At 37.8% G+C, this 16,660-nt stretch overlaps 3 protein-coding genes across 3 annotated transcripts in view; all 3 read left to right on the plus strand.

Moving 5' to 3' along the window:
* The window catches only part of mcf2lb (mcf.2 cell line derived transforming sequence-like b), a gene marked incomplete at its 5' end in the record, with an annotated part of 34,840 nt that extends 33,061 nt beyond the window's left edge, over positions 1-1,779 (plus strand). Inside the window, 3 exons of the mRNA XM_083920980.1 lie at positions 385-497; positions 589-692; positions 811-1,779. Coding sequence (XP_083777106.1) covers positions 385-497; positions 589-692; positions 811-890 — 297 coding nt within the window. The 3' untranslated portion in view covers positions 891-1,779. The remainder of the gene's footprint in view (positions 1-384; positions 498-588; positions 693-810) is intronic.
* A 2,186-nt stretch (positions 1,780-3,965) lies between these two features.
* LOC310952450 (PHD finger protein 11-like) lies at positions 3,966-11,502 on the plus strand (the record flags this gene model as incomplete). Its single annotated transcript, XM_083921066.1, has 12 exons — positions 3,966-4,169; positions 6,388-6,492; positions 6,590-6,723; positions 6,797-6,831; positions 6,923-7,008; positions 7,378-7,436; positions 8,391-8,440; positions 8,517-8,587; positions 8,693-8,715; positions 10,391-10,455; positions 10,545-10,633; positions 11,494-11,502. The coding sequence occupies exons 1-12, from the start codon at positions 4,065-4,067 to the stop codon at positions 11,500-11,502; spliced, it is 831 nt and encodes a 276-aa protein (XP_083777192.1). The 5' UTR covers positions 3,966-4,064.
* A 21-nt stretch (positions 11,503-11,523) lies between these two features.
* LOC310952451 (uncharacterized protein) lies at positions 11,524-15,966 on the plus strand (the record flags this gene model as incomplete). The annotated part of the gene is made up of 6 exons (XM_083921067.1): positions 11,524-11,575; positions 11,661-11,719; positions 12,007-12,136; positions 13,395-13,727; positions 13,849-13,920; positions 14,681-15,966. 6 exons carry the CDS (start codon positions 11,524-11,526, stop codon positions 14,755-14,757), a joined length of 723 nt encoding a protein of 240 aa, XP_083777193.1. The 3' UTR covers positions 14,758-15,966.
* Between the last annotated feature and the right edge of the window lie 694 nt (positions 15,967-16,660).

Genomic DNA, 16,660 nt, shown 5'->3' on the forward strand with positions numbered 1-16,660 from the left:
ACCACAGAGAAACAAAATTACTACTAAATGACTAAAAGTTCATTTGAATTTTGGTGTCTTGTTCCTGTGAAGACAGAGTGTGTGTGTGTGTGTGTGGGGGGGGGGGGGGCTCTTAAATGTCTGTGCTCAGGGGCCTGTTGTCTCATAATCTGTGTCTGATTGTATTAATCATATTTTGGGGACAAATATCAGTTTAAATTAAATTATGGGGACTTGCCTCCGACTGACTCCCACACATTTCTGGGGGAGCCAGTGGGAGGCTGGGGTTTGGCATGTAGTGTTAATGATTCTGTCCATTTAAAGCACAGAAATCATGTAAATTCTGGCAATGTTTTCTCATCTTAGTATGTACCTTTTCTTTTTCCTTATCTCGCTCTTGTACAGTGTGCCGGCAAATACACAGTGATCGCTGACTATGAGAAGGGCGGCGCTCAAGAGCTCTCAGTGAAGAGCGGAGAGATGGTGCAGCTGGTCAAGGAGGGGGATGATGGACAGTGGTGAGAATACACCCTTACTGCAGCTTATGAAATCTAAAAGATATTATAGCAGCGCTGCTATAATAGTACTTTTGTGTGTGTGGTCATGCAGGTTTGTACGTAACCTGAGCAGCTCTAAGGAGGGCTGGATCGCAGCCGCTAATCTCATCACGCTCATTGGAAAGTCCAAGTCTTGCCAGTCTCTCACCAGCTCAGGTATTCCAACAAACAATCCCAAATAAAGTCTGTGACACATGAGCAGATAGTTTGTTAAGCAAGAGTGCTACATCTGACAATAATCCTCAATCTATGTGTGCGTGTGTGTTTCTACCAGAAGGCAGTGGCTCTGGAAACCTCAGCACATCGTCCAGCTGCAGTGAGACCTACACAAGCTTCTCTGACATCAAACCCTGAACACTTTAGCACTTCCTGAGTCACCAAACTGCCCTCGCTAATGCTAGCATCATGTGGCTATCTGTGCTGTATTGCCAACATCGGTATTCTTGAGAACTATATCAGTGTCCCACAGAAGGCTGTATTTTCTTCATATTTTTTTATAAGAAATCATGCACATGCACCAATTATCAAGATGTGTTATACATGTGCACATGTGATAGACTTGATTGTGGTGCAATTGTGTGGTGAAGATACTGAATACTGGATAGATCTATCAGACTACAGACAGTATAGTAAAGTGATCTTCCTCTAGTCATACACACTGTATATTTGTTTTTGTTTTTTTTATGAAGAGCAGAGGATCCCTGTGTTCATAATGTAATAGATGTATGAATGGGCCAGCGGGACTGATCTCAGTTAATGCATCTATTTGTTTTCCCATTAAAAGTGGAGAAAGATTAGTGATTATATGAGGCTGACAGTTGTCTTTATGCTCATCTGCAGTGATTCACCCAGGCAGGAGTTACTGTTACTGTAAATAAGAGGCAGAGAGATAAATATGCACAGCTGGTTTAGCTTGAATGAATGTTCTCCTAGAGTCTAATCACCACGTGTCCTCTGCTTTTCCCTTCATGTGCGTTTATTTATTTATTTGTAAGAAACAAAAAATCCAATAAATACGCTGGAGATAAAAATGAGAAAACAGATTATAAATACTTGATTTATTCTGAAATATTGTTCTTTTTTATTATTCAGAATTTGATAGAATATCATCTGTGGCTGCTGTACTAGCATGTTTTTTTTAAACAATCAAGGCACTTCAAAAGAAAACTTTATTTTGTGCAAAAAAAAACAGTCAGCAAAATTAGAGAACAGTTTTTTTAAGGCTATGAGATCCAAATATGAACAGGAAGTGGTTGGTTTGAATGACTTCCGCACATCTGCGCCCACAGAACATCACTAGTTTTTTCACAAAATAATGGTTTTTGTTGAAGTGCCTTGGTTATTTAAAAAAAAAAACATGCTCGTACAACCGTGGTATCCACAGTGAATATTCTATCAAATTCTGAACGAAAGAAAATAACATTTCAGAATAAATCAAGTATAAATAATTTGTTCTCTAATTTTGATCTCCAGTGTATTTAGTCACTTGTTGACGTGTGTCTGTTCACCCTCTTCCTGTATGTCATTTGTCTCTCTTGTCATTAGAAACCTGTTCTGCCACCAGCGGCCCAGATTTTGTGTATAAGCTTTTGTGTGATTTGGAGTCTCTGACAGCCTCATGGTCTAACTCTGTGAGTTTTCATGTACGCTCCGTGTTGAATAATCAGAGCTCACTGTATAGCGCTAACTTATTCCCCCATGGAGGGATCCATGTTCTGAATGTAGATATTGTTCATTAATATCCGTCTGTCACGAAATGTTTGTTATTTGAGATGCTATATTGTACATTAAGTATGTTGACGTCACTACTTTGTGACTTGTCTCATTTTTTTTTTTTTACATAAAGGACTTGTGATAATTCAGTCACTGTCTCTTCTTTTGTCTGGAGACGAAGGTTTGATCCCTGATTGCACCACGAGGTACTCTTATGTCTTTCACTGGTGAAATTTAACTAAGTACATTTACTCGGGTACAAATCTGAGATAGCCTACATGTACTTTTGAGTCTTTTCATGCCACTGTCTACTTCACTACATTGCAAAGGGAAATGTTTCTTTCTTTTCTACTCCACTACACTTAATAACTTTAGTTACTGTTCAAATGGTTTTGAAGAAGAAGAAGAAGAAGAAGAAGAAGAATCCCTTTATTCGTCCTGCAATGGGAAAATTCAATTTTCACTCAATTTTTTCATTTTACACACACACACCTACCTAATGGAGAGATGTTAGAGCGAGGGGGCTGCCAGTGACCGGCGCCCCTAGCAGTTGGGGGTTCGGTGCCTTGCTTAACAGCACCGAGGCAGTGCCCAGGAGATGAACCCGGTTCCCGGTTCCCGGCCAAGTCACCTATGGACTGAGCTACTGCCGCCCCACAGTTTTGCATCTAAAACATATGAAAAGCTTTATATGTTTTATATATATTTATTTATAAAAGTATGTTTTGTCATGTCATGGCAACCGTCATGGCAACCGTTTAGGTGATTGTTTAAGCCACCTTTAATGCAAACACGCCAACATTTTATGGTGCTTGGAAAAAACAAGCATTGTGTCTGGTTGATTTAATCACTATTTAATGGATAATAATGGTTTAATTATCTAATATTATTGGCATTTTTCTCCATTGAGTACCTTTACTTTCAATACTTAGCGTACATGTACATATAACTGATAATACTTACATACTTTTACTAAAGTAACATATACAATTCATAACTTTTGTATTTCGTATATTGTTGTATGAGTTTGAAAGTGAAGGATCTGAAAAATGTTCTTTAGACAGGAAATGAAAGTGAAACTGAAAAACTGGGTTGCCACGTTTGACAAAAACCCACTTTTAGGGTTTAAATCTTAAATATTTTAGGCCAAAAAACATTACTCTGAAAAAGCTCTATTGTAATAGACTCCAGATTGTTGATTAATATTACTGAGCAGTTTTATTATTATTTATTTCATGTGATTTAAAAAAAAAAAAGGAATAGATTTTGGTTTGTGGCTACCCGAGCTGTTTTTAATGAATCAGAATTAGAAAGGTGTTTATTGCCAAGTACGTAATTAAAGTAATTAAAAAGACAAACAATGAGCGAAGTAATGTAGTCAAGAACATTAAAAGAAAAACGTACCATTTAAATATGAAAAAAACATACTGTAACATATATATGTATAACATTATGTACAGCTTAACAGTTAAAGACAACAAAAAGTTGTGCAGACTGCAAAAAAATTGTATTTTTTTTTAATTATTCTTAATGGTTTGTGTTCTTGGAATTAAATTCAGTTTAATAACTGCAGTCCCAATGGTCTTGCGGATGAATCAGAATATATTAATGCAAAATCCCCATAGATAACTTTGTTCTCAAGAGAAGCTCGAAGCTCGACGGGGGATATTTGCGATACAACCTGGCAACACACGAGCCAAAGTAGTTTAGGCAGCAGGAAGTGTTCTACCAGCACGCTTCAGCGGCTCTGAAACCCCATTAAAACACATTAAACGCTTTATTTTACGCAACAAAAGAGCTCATCTGCAGACGGAAATGGGACGGGAAGTTTTCTGCGTACTTTGTAAACGGTCCGAAGAGACGAAGGTCACCGGACGGTTATTGACCAAAGCTGAAGTCACAGCTCATCAGAACTGCCTGGTAAATATCCGCATGTTTGACTTTTTAATCCACTGCAAACGTAGATTAGATATCTACTGAACTCAAGTGTCGAGTCTAGAAATTAACCCTAGGTTTGCAGAAACTCTCGCGAGACTCGCTTCCCATCTAACCGCGCGTTCACACCAACCCGGCTGTTAAGTCGTGACGTAACGCCCTTTCAAAATATGATTCCCGGGTCCAAGCCTTTTATTTCTACAACGCCGCAGTGCCATGTTCCCCCTTGTTTGAACAGATCTGAGTTTTTAAAAAACAACGTAATTGTCATTTTACCTCTTTCTCATCATTTAAAAAGGTGTTTAACAGACGAAAGAGGTGATGTAATGGTTCACACGTTTGACCTTTGTGTCTGTTTTGTTTCAACGGAGCATTTGGACCCAGAAATCTTATTTTGAAAGGGTGCTACGTCAGCCGGACAGCGACGGAGGCGATGCGTCACGCTGCCGTTCAACAGCAATGTAAATGACGCGATGACACGTGATGTCGCTTCAGACAGAAAGCTAAGAAAACCTGGAAAATATCTCTTATATAAATATATTTATCATCAGAGTGGTTCTTTTTCACTTTTAATTCACGTATCAATTAATAACCTAATCTTTTCTGTCTCCTTTGGCCATCACAGAGCAATTCAAGTTTATTAATTTATTTATGCAAAATACAGCCTATGGGGGCACCCTCTATTATGATAGTACTTTCAATACGTATCGTTGGACTGTTGGTCAGACTGTAGATGTTATGTGCATTATTTGTTGCTGTCGCACATTTTATAGGCCAGACAATTAATTAATTAATTACACAAGACAATAATCAGCAGAATAATCGATAACGACAATGACACCGTTCCTAATATACAACATTCATTCATTCATCTTCAACCACTTATCCCGGGGTCGGGGTCGCGGGGGGGCTGGAGCCGATCCCAGCTGACATCGGGCGTGAGGCGGGGTACACCCTGGACAGGTCGCCAGTCTATTGTCTTTCATACATGCTTTGAATGTATTTATGTCATATACCTTACCTACGGCCTTTGTTTACAACTTTAATTTATCCTCAGTTTTTACAGTAAACACTTAAATGTGTAGCTTTGATGTGAGTGTGGTTGTTAGAGCCCGACTGATGTGGGGTTTTTGAGGCTCATACCAATAGTCTAATGATTGTAGAGGGGGGAAATAGATTAAACAGAATAACGAGCTAGCGGCCGATATAGTAAGATTTTCGAGTTGTAATGAAAATAGACCTTTTCTCCGTGCATTCAAAAACCCACTGGAGTGCTGGAAGTCCAACAGGCACAAGTACAAAAAAGCAGTCCCTCCTGCTGATACCGGCCACCTCTGTGCCAGCGGAGCACCTGTTCTCCACAGCGGGACTGATCATTACTTTTGTTACGAATGAGCACCGTAAATAAAATTGAATTGAATTGAATCAGAGTGGGCTACATGGTGGTGTAGTGGTTAGCACTGTCGCCTCACAGCAAGAAGGTCATAGGTTCGCATCCCGACCTCTGCCTTTCTGTGCGGAGTTTGCATGTTCTCCCTGTGTCTGCGTGGGTTTACTCCGGTTTCCTCCCACAGTCCAAAGACATGCCCGTGTTAGGTTCATTGATGACTCTAAATTGCCCGTTGGTGTGAATGGTTGTCTGTCTCTGTTCGTCTCTATGTGTCCTGTGATAAACTGGCGTCCTGTCCAGGGTGTACCCCGCCTCACGCCCGATGTCAGCTGGGATCGGCTCCAGCACCCCCGCGACCCCGACCCCGGGATAAGCGGTTGAAGATGAATGAATGAATGAATGAATGATGAATCAGAGTGTGAACATGGATTTAATTACATTTTTGTAAGGAAACAATGTTTTGAAGTCGTGGTTGTGAAAAATAAATCCGCAGCGGGTAACTGTGACTGTTTGGATTTGAGAATAAGCATTAGGTGATGGGTAGGCTGTATTGCTGTGCATCATTATTCTTTCAGGAAGATGCGTTGCGTTCCAAAAATAGATTTAGAAAAACGAGTACTTGATTGGCCCTCAAGGAATAGATGTGACCCCTGGATCTTGGAATGAACTACTCGTTCCCATCCCTAATACCGATATCTGTGTGATAGGCCAGTATCGCTCGATAATATTGGCTGACTGATGTATCGGCCTGGCTCTAGTGTTTTGTCTAAGACATTTTGTCCTCCTCATGTTGTTTCTGTTCTTTTCTCCCAGTTATATTCCTCTGGTATTTTTTGCCAGAACACTCCACAGTTTGACGACCTGTTTGGCTTCTGCGTGGATGATGTGCTCGATGAAGTGAAACGAGGAAGTAAACTGGTAAAGATTGTTGACATTTTTCAATAATAACGGGCCTGAACAATTCATTGTGTGCTGGACGCTATTATTAGTTTTATAACTCATTTGTTTGCATTAGATTTGTAACAAATGTCAGAAAAAGGGTGCCACTGCTGGGTGTGAAGTCGGACGCTGCAAGAAGTCCTTCCACTACCCGTGTGCTGTTCAAGCTAATGCTACGATGGTGGTGGACGATGCTCAGGGGAAATATAGGTTAGTCCAACGTTTTATTTTAAATGTTTTTGTTCGATCGTAAAACTATGTAAACTGTGTTTTCATGCTACAGCCTCTACTGCTACAATCACAATCCACATACACAAGGTAGGCGGGAACGTTTTTGCCCTTCTTCCTGTAACCACTTTTTTTTTTCACTGCATGGCATACGTGTTGAAGTTTTCTTTTTTATTTCCAGAAAACAACGCCTCTGTAAACGGAAGTTCCTCTTCTGCCAAAAAGTCCAGAACTTCGAAAGATCCCAGTGAAGCCGGAACGTCTAAGGTTTGATTGACGGATCTAACTACAACATAGATTTATGATTTATGATTTATGAAGATTTATGGCAGATCACTTAGAAGTAGAAGTCTTTAAAAAAAAAAAAAAGAGGGTCAGTCATTTCCTAAAGGAGGTGGGCACTGTAGTTTTCAGCAACTGTAACTCAAGCGGGAAGAAATAGTGAATTTGTTGGGGACTATTTTAAAGGGCGGATTAATACACAATTTGTGCCCTAAGTGAGTCTTTACAGCAGCAGGATGTGGGACTCAGTGACCGTGTTCATGGTGCAGTGATATGAGGTTTTTAGGATTTATTAATACAGAACATTCTCTTTTTAATTTCTGTGGAAGTAAATAATCCTTTGTTGTTTTTTAGGTAAATCGCCTCACCTGTGAGAAATCAGAGGGAAATAGGAGCTTGGGAAGCGTTGTTAAGTAAGTATATTCACATTTTGCAAACGTCTTTGTTTTTTATATCTAAACATTTGTGTTAGGGCTGGGTTTGATATTGATTTTTATCAGGGTCATTTCAATTACAAAACTGATTTTGCTTGGATATAAAAGAGATCTCAGACATCTAATGATGTGAATTGTAAGGATACCTCTATTATTAAAAGCTTTAGTGTTTCAGAATCAGAAAACCTTTAATGTCCCGCAGACGGGGAAATACTTTTGTCACAGCAGCAACAGAATATGAAAAAATAAGATTAAAAAATGGCAAAAATAGCAATAAAGTTAAATTTAAAAAGGGAAGAAATGGAAATAGACATATGTACATATTCACATGATGTAGTGCAGTTGTTCTTGTTTTGTTTGTTTGTAATAATGTAATATGGAGTGAATAAATATGATTAAATATGTCCAAATAGTGCAAAAAACAGAAGTGCCCATAGTTCAGGCATATTGCACAGTGCAGGGTACAGGATGAGGTCAATAGTCTATGTGGAGCAGTGCTGATTGTAAAGTCTGACAGCAGCAGGAAGGAAGGACCTGCGATACATGTGCGTATTTGCATATGATTTTTATTTACTAACACAAAACAACATTTCACATCACAATGAAGTGCAACTCTCTGCAGACTCTACAGTCAGTAGAGCATGGAGTGACATTTTCCTTCAGATATCTTGAGGTGGAAATTGCTGTGTCAGTTTCTCCCTCGCCAAAATGTAGCATAAATGTGGAGCATTATGAAACCCCCTTACGGACAAGCTAGCATGACATGCTACAAATGGATTCCTCAGGTCTTCTAGTTTAATATGATACCTTTGATACTGGATCATTCAAATAACGATCCATTATTTTTTTAACCCATCCCTAATTTCTACGTTTGTAATCTGCTCTTAACATCAATATCTGATCATGTTGTAACAACCAGGTGTGTGTGTTTAGGGCTTATTTTGACAAACACGCTCCTGCATCATGTAAGGGGAACTCCAGCGGTAAGTCCTGCTCAGTTTGACGTTTGTCACGTTTTAGGTATTAGTGTTACAGATTAAATGTTTTTCTTCTTGGCAGGTGATTCAGCTGGACAAGGACACAACAGTGACTCCAGCTCCTCCAGCAGTGGGAAGCTTCCATCTTCCAAAGTACACACATTATTCACAGTCACTTTGAATAAAACCTTTAATAGTATGTTATTCTATTTTCAGAATGATTCATTGATTTCAATCAATCTCTTGCTTTTGAAACAGAGACCATTGAGTAACAGTGACAAGTAAGTGTGTGATCATTTGTTGTTGAAGTTTTAGCTGTTTCCCGTTATTTTTTTTACATGTTTGTTTAAAATTAGTACCGTATTTTCCGCACTATGAGGCGCACCTAAAAACCTTCAAATGTCTCAAAAGCCGACATTGCGCCTTATAATCCGGTGCGCCTTACATATGGACCAGTAGTGACCCACAATTACGGTAAGCAGCCGCCGACTCTATTTTCCCCCGTAGAAGAAGTAACGCGCGGTGCATGTTGAGATATATGACTGCGCGAAACGTGCCGTTTCATTTCCAGTTGTGTGTTTGTGTAAAGAGCCCAAAATGGCTCCTATTAAGAGACACGCTTACGACGCAGGGTTTAAACTCTTGGCGATTAGTCACGCAGCAGAACACGGGAATAGAGCAGCAGCGAGAGAGTTTAACGTGAACGAATCAATGGTGCGGAACTGGAGGAAGCAACAAGATGACCTGCGCCGAGTAAAGAAAACTAAACAGAGTTTCCGAGGGAGCAGAGCGAGATGGCTGCAGCTGGAGGATAAACTCGAACAGTGGGTTGTTGAACAGAGAGCAGCAAGTAGAAGTGTACAATCACTATTCGGCTGTTAAGTCGCGACGTAACGCCCTTTCAAAATAAGATTTCCGGGTCCAAGCCTCGGATTTGTACAACGCTGCAGTGCCATGTCCCCCCGTTGTTTGAACAGATCTGAGTTTAAAAAAAACGTCATTGTCATTTTACCCCTTTGTCACCGATGAAAAAGACCTCTAACTGACAAAAGAGTTGATCGTAATTGTTCACATGTTCCGCCGTTGTTGTCTGTTTTACAACGGAGCGTTAGGACCCGTAAATCATATTTTGAAAGGGCGTTACGTCAGACTTAACAACCGGATTGGACTGAAGGCAACAGCGCTAGCACGCGGACCTAACATCAGTGAATTTATAGGCGGTCCTTAACGCAACCCCAGCCTCGACTGTAGCGTCTATTCTATGTGCCTTATAATGTGGTGCGCCTTATATATGAAAAAGTTTCAAAATAAGCCGTTCATTGAAGGTGCGTATATACTTTAAGCCATTATTATTAGTGTTAAAGATGTATGGTGTTGCTTTTATGGCACATTATACCTTCTGTTGCAGAACAGTTCTTGCACACCATAAAGTTTTAGTGACAAAGGATCAAAAACTTTTGACTTGGAAAGAAAACAAAGAATCCTGCACACTGTAGTTATAGACAGACAGCACCATATATATATATATATATATATATATATATATATATATATATATATATATAGGTATATACTGTAAACCGATCAGATGATACCAGCAACACTGCGTCAATGCATACAAAGTTCGGTCAAGATCAGATGAGCACATTTTTTATGAATCAATCCCATGTTACACAGTGTAGCTTGTAGTCTTTAAAAGGTAGGAAAAGACACTAAAGGTGATTAAAAAGAAGGAAAAAAGCCTAATAATCTCACTATTCCATATCACATACTCACCATTCAAGTACAGTACATTCAGAGTATTTAGACCACTTTTTTACATTGACAGAAGTATTGCAATGCTATGACGCTATGTTTAAAGAAGCCCCATCACTATTTGCTTTCCATAAACTGTTTATAAAGTGTTCATAAATGGTTACAGTTGTTATAATGGCTGATCTCTCTCCTCTGCCACAGACAGGAAGCTACCCCCTCTAAACGTAGAGTTAAAAGGATAGCATCGGATGACTCTTCTAACTCAGGTTAACCCTCCTACAACACATGGGACAATGTGATCTTATGTGAAGCATTTAACACTCTGATTTATTTGATTTCCCTTCTTCTTCTACAGATGAGAAAGGACCTGAATTAGAAATGTCAGGATTTGCCCCTTTAGAGACGGATTTAGACGAAAGTGGAAACTCCATTCCAGAGTCCCAAGTGAGTCTGAACTTTGATTACTCCTCAGTAGCATCATCATTATTAGAGGCTGGAGATGATCAATAATCTGATAGTAATTTTCTCTTCTCTTTCACTGATTACCCCCCCCCCCCCCCCCCCCACCTGTGCGTCAGTTGAGCAGGTGAGATCAAACCTCTGTGGTTGAAAATGAATTCCATATATTTTATTTTTTAGGTTATTTCCAATATGCTGATATTTTTTGCATTTGCCATTGTGTGCCCTTGTTCAGGCTACTTCAGACTCGTTTCTGTGGTGTGTTTCGTAGTTTGTGGTGGTGTTGTGTCGCATCGCATTATAATGAAAGATGTCGCTATTCTCTTTTGTGCACTTCATCTACTGTACATGTTTGAATGAACAGCAATATCACAAACACCTCACTAGTCACAGAAACAATTTGTTATTTGTCAATTAGTCAAATTTTTTGTTTAGCTCATTTAATCTTTGCCGTTTTCAGCTTTTTAGAAATTAGAATTTGCTGTTTTCTTCTAACGTAAATTTGATATTTTTGGACAAAGTTAGCGATTTACCATAAAGACGTCATCTTAGGCCTTCAGACCTTGCGATCAGTATTTTTTAATCATTTATTTATCATATTTTATAGACTAAACAGACACTTTATAGACTTATCTACTGCACATTCTCATAGTTGCAGTCCTAGCCATTAAAATGCAATCCGATATAACACCGCTGCAGCCTCTGGCATGACCACAGTTTTAATTGTCACCTCACACTCAACAACTATTTAAAATGAAAGTAATTCAAATAATATTTTTTAGTACAGGAGTGTTTTATTGGATTGCACTTCATTATGATGTATAGTTTCTCTTTCGTGTGGTCAGTCAGTGTAACAATAACAGCATTAATTGATGATGTCCTTCACTCACAGAGAAGACACTGAGGGTCCCACCGAGCCCGCCTCAGGTACGCTGTCACAGCACATCCAGTGAATATAAATGTGGCCAAGACATAATATACAAAGAGTTTGCAATCTCCTGCTGTCTCATAGGAAATCCACCAAAGGATCAGAGAAGAGATGAAAATCAAGAGGAATCAATTGTAATTTCAGTGAGTTGTTGCGTTTTGCGCCATTATTGTCAAACGTCGGAGTGTATGTCTGTTTTTATAAATTCTCATCTTTCAGTTATACTCTGTTGAACATTTCTTCTAGTTTCTTATTTAGTCCTGTAGTAGATTTGGTATTTATCTGTGATTGTTACATTGTTAAGCTTATTTAAATTAGTGTAAACAGTATATCAACACCGTATATCAAGTATTAGTACTTTATTTTCTAATTTTGATCTGTGCACCAGTGTGTATCACATCTGACATGAGATGTCTTTGCTTCCTCCCAGGATGCGGAGTCAGACAGCCTCATGTCCCCTGTGTCTGAGTCACGTTCAGCGACAAAGGCTGGACAACCGTCACCCACCACTGTGGCTTTGGTTAGGATGGAGGTAGAGATGGCACAGAGAGAAGATGACGGTAAAGTTGACTAACGGTTTTTTTCTTTTACCGATTTTAGAGGGAAAATTTCACTGATTTCAATACAGTGGCTGATATAGTTATTATTTTTTTTAATTTAAATTAAAATAGACCTTTTTTATGTTGATTGTGCAAATATTACTTTGCAAAGGGGCACATAAGGCTGCTTTCCTTAACAACTAACTTTATTGAAGAATATTATTAATAATAATTAACATTAATAATTATAAAAAATGAACATAGAGGAAAAAAACTAAATAAATATCAGTACTGTATGTTCAGTATCAGTCAATTGCTGACGTCACTCAGTAACACACACGGTATCAAAGGTAATCCCAAGTACCCGTTCTGCACACACACACACACACACACACACACACTCACACACACAGTCATACCACATGTTTGCCAAAGATTTACAACACATAGCCAAGTAATATAGGATGGATTTTAATCATCGCTGCATGTCAACCAGCAGTGAGTACAATAAAATTCATTGCGAGACAGCAACTCTTTCTATGAAAAATATGCAATGTTTTTTTTTTTTTTGTGTGTGTTTTTTTAATTATACAGATTACATTTACAGGGATATTGCACATTAATGAACAGCAATACTCATATATCACATACATCATATTTTATGACAAAAGATTAAACATAAAAACGAAGCACACTTCAGATCATTTCGATAACTTACTAAGAACGTATGGTCACACACTTGATTGACTATAACCATGATTTGAAATGAACTGTAAATGAACTTTCTCCGGGTGGGATTTAAATGACAGGAGGATGGTGGATAACTGCGGCTGTAATTATTATTTGGATGGGGTGAAAATTTACCCAAATACATGCATCTGGATCACTGACCAGCTCAGGTCTGAATGAGTCTTTCTGTCCATTTCCACCATTTTTCACCCAGTTAGTTTGACTGTATGCATAAAAAACCTTAGAAATTACAAAAGAAAGAATTACATAGAATTAAATATACGTATACGTGTTTCAACTTTACAAAGTAGACATCCAAAATAACATTTGTAAGAAATGATGTGAAGGGTCATGACAGCGATGTGAGCCACCGGTTACAGCACAGGGAAAACATGTTCATGGATGGATGAGGAATAATTATTATTGGGTAACAATATACAGCACTTCTGTTGTTGTTGGAGGAACTTTGCAAATAAGTCAAAAATCAAGCAGGAGTTCTGTCACTCACCACGTAAACCATAAACATATAGAGCAACCTTTTTTTTTCCAGGGCCCAGTCCTGAGCAGGGTCCTGATCAACACACCACTGGACCCCCTCTCACTCCTGACCGCTTCAAATCTAGCAGTGCTGCCAACTCACCTCAGCACAGCAGCTCATCAGTTACCCCGCCTCCGCATGAAACCAGCCTTTTATCCTTACGCTGCTCCCGCTCCCCCTCGCCTCCTATGGCACCTCCCTCAGAACCAGAGGCCAGCATTGACTCCTCCAGTTTCTGGAAAAGCTGCAACGCTGCAGGATGCACGCAGGCTATTTTCGCAGGTTTCATCGAGGAGATGAACAATATCTGCAGCAGAATTCAGTCCGACCAGGCCAGCCAGCAGGGTGAGGGAGGATACAACACACAAGTTACTGTGACCGCGTCTCTGTCTCACCCTCATTTCTGTTTTAAACACTGGAGTATATAATATATATATATAAAGCTCTCTCTCTCTCCTCTCCACAGATTATGATCTCGCACTGACAGTGATGACTGCTTCTGGGAAACTGGCAGAGCTCGTAACCAAGCAGCATGAAGGTGACGGAAACTTTTGTGCCCTCGATAACATTTTTTTATGACATGCTATAGTAAGACTTTTTTGTCATACTATACTTTGGCTTTTCTTTTTATATTTTTATGACATACTGTACTGTGGCTTTTTATATATTTGTGTCATACTGTACTGTGGCTTTTTATATATTTACGACATACTGTATTATGACTTTTTTATATATTTATGACATACTGTATTATGACTTTTTTATATATTTATGACATGCTGTATTATGACTTTTTTATATATTTACGACATACTGTATTATGACTTTTTTATATATTTACGACATACTGTATTATGACTTTTTTATATATTTATGACATACTGTATTATGACTTTTTTATATATTTATGACATACTGTATTATGACTTTTTTATATATTTGTGTCATACTGTACTGTGGCTTTTTATATATTTGTGTCATACTGTACTGTGGCTTTTTTTATATTTTTATGACATACTGTACTGTGACTTTTTATATATTTATGACATACTATACTGTGACTTTTTTTATATTTTTATGACATACTGTACTGTGACTTTTCATATATTTATGACATAATGTACTGTGACTTTTTATATTTTTATGACATACCATACCAGAACTTTATGAAATACTATACTATGACATTTTAATGATATTTGTATGACATACTATACTGTGACCTTTTTATATTTTTATGACATACTATTTTTAACTAATTACAATGATTTCTGAATAACAGTGTTTTTTGTTTACAGAGTTACAAAGGAAAAAAAAGGAGCTGGAAAAGGCGGCCGTAGCTATGGAGAAAGTTGTCTCAGCACTGAGTAAGTGAGTCCATCAGCAGCCAATGTAACAACATATTACTGTGTTACTTAAATTTCCCTTTAAAAAAAAAAGAAAAGCCGTGCTTTACACTGTTGTTTTGCATTTAAAATGACTCACGCCGACATTTTTAGCCTTAAACCCAAAGTCATCTTTATCATCATGCTTTATAAATATTTCCCACAGTATGTAAAGCTCATTTGAGGACTTTATAAAGCGCTATATAAGTTTGTTTTTAATATTATCAGTAGTAGTAGTAGTAGTACATGTAATTAATATGTTAGTTCTTGTTAAGCTAGTGGAAAGTGCCGGATGTGGAAATACAAAACTGCACCAATATTTGCCATTGATAATTCAAAAAGCACTGAAGGAGTTAAAATACGAACTCTTAATATATGATCTCAGATTTCAGCCTGCGATCATGATGCTTTTAGACATTAGTTGTAAATCATGCTGTTCCATACAGAAGAGATGAAATACATTTTTCAACAAACTCTGCTGGTAAAGAATGGTTTATCTTTTAAAAAGCTGTACTCAACAGAAATAATTGGAAAGAAAGTTGGTCTTGAAAATGTTCCACATCCGTCTCTACAAACTGAACCAAGTTTGCCTTAATGTTTCAGATGTTGAATTAATTCCTGTTTATATTTTTTATACTGAAGTTTGTCACTTAAATGATGTTGAGCTAAGATGTTGTGTCTCATTAGCACTTTTATCAGATATTTTGATCTTAAACATCTTACGTCTTACAATAGGAAAAGTGTCATATATATATATATTTTATATATTTGTTTTTGTGAATGTTGGAAGTCTGAAATCTGTCTTGAAATGTGCATGAAGGAAATAAGTCATACGACACATTACATGCAGTATGAAGTTGTTCTTTATAGTGTTGTTGGAGTTTTTACCTCTATTCAGAAACGTCTCAAAGGATCTTTGCTTTCTCAAACTGATGTTTACAGAAACTTCCTTTTGATTGAACAATTTTACTGTAAAGTTTTGTTTACATTATTGATCAAAGAGAGAAATTTCTTGTTCAGGTTTACATTTTTATAAGTGCAGGGTTAAATGGATGGAACATGTGAAAAATGTTGGTGTATGTTTCTTGTCCTTGCAGCTTTTTTCTAGAAGCTTTGTTCGTCATATCGCTCAGTTAAATAACGCATGCCCCTGGCACGGTGATTTGATTGAATATTCTTACCAGTGTTTGACAATATGTAATGCCTTCTGTAAAAATAAAATGTTGAAAAGATTTTCACACACCAAGAAGATTTCTTTCAAATAAAAAACAGGCAGAACTTTTAGTGATCACATTTCATGAACAGGGTCTCAACAGATCAGCTTAAAATACAGAATCACCTCAAGCAGAACACTGAAGCATCCACAGGGATATTAACTAGGGACCCAACTACCAACATTTTCACTGCTCGGCCTCAAAATTCAGTTTGATAGCGGATGAAACAAAACACTTTGTGGTGGTGAACTATGTTTGCATCTCGTGGTTTATTGGTGCACAAAGAGATCCTTTATTGTGTTAATCACCTGAAAAACTCAATAATTGTACTTTCTCAAATATAACTGTGAAACAAATTTGTTTAATTACAATATATTTTTTAATAATCAAAGAGACTTGTTTACAGAAAACACAAGTCTTTTTATTCATTTGCTTGCAAAGGTCACAAAATTTTACTGGCAAATTGGTATCAACCAATGTCATCAGTCCAACCACATGATCACTGAATTTAAAGTAGAAATGTCCTGTATAGAAATGAACAATTACGTTCTTGAAAACACTCACAGCAATAGTGCAGATGTTACTCACAATTTCATAAATGTTAATACTGTAAAATCTATTTTTTAAACATACAATAGAGAAAATCCAGGCCCAAGGCCCGTGCCTCACTCTGTAAACT

This window comes from Echiichthys vipera, assembly GCF_963691815.1.
Source record: "Echiichthys vipera genome assembly, chromosome: 10".
Lineage (NCBI taxonomy): Eukaryota > Metazoa > Chordata > Actinopteri > Perciformes > Trachinidae > Echiichthys > Echiichthys vipera.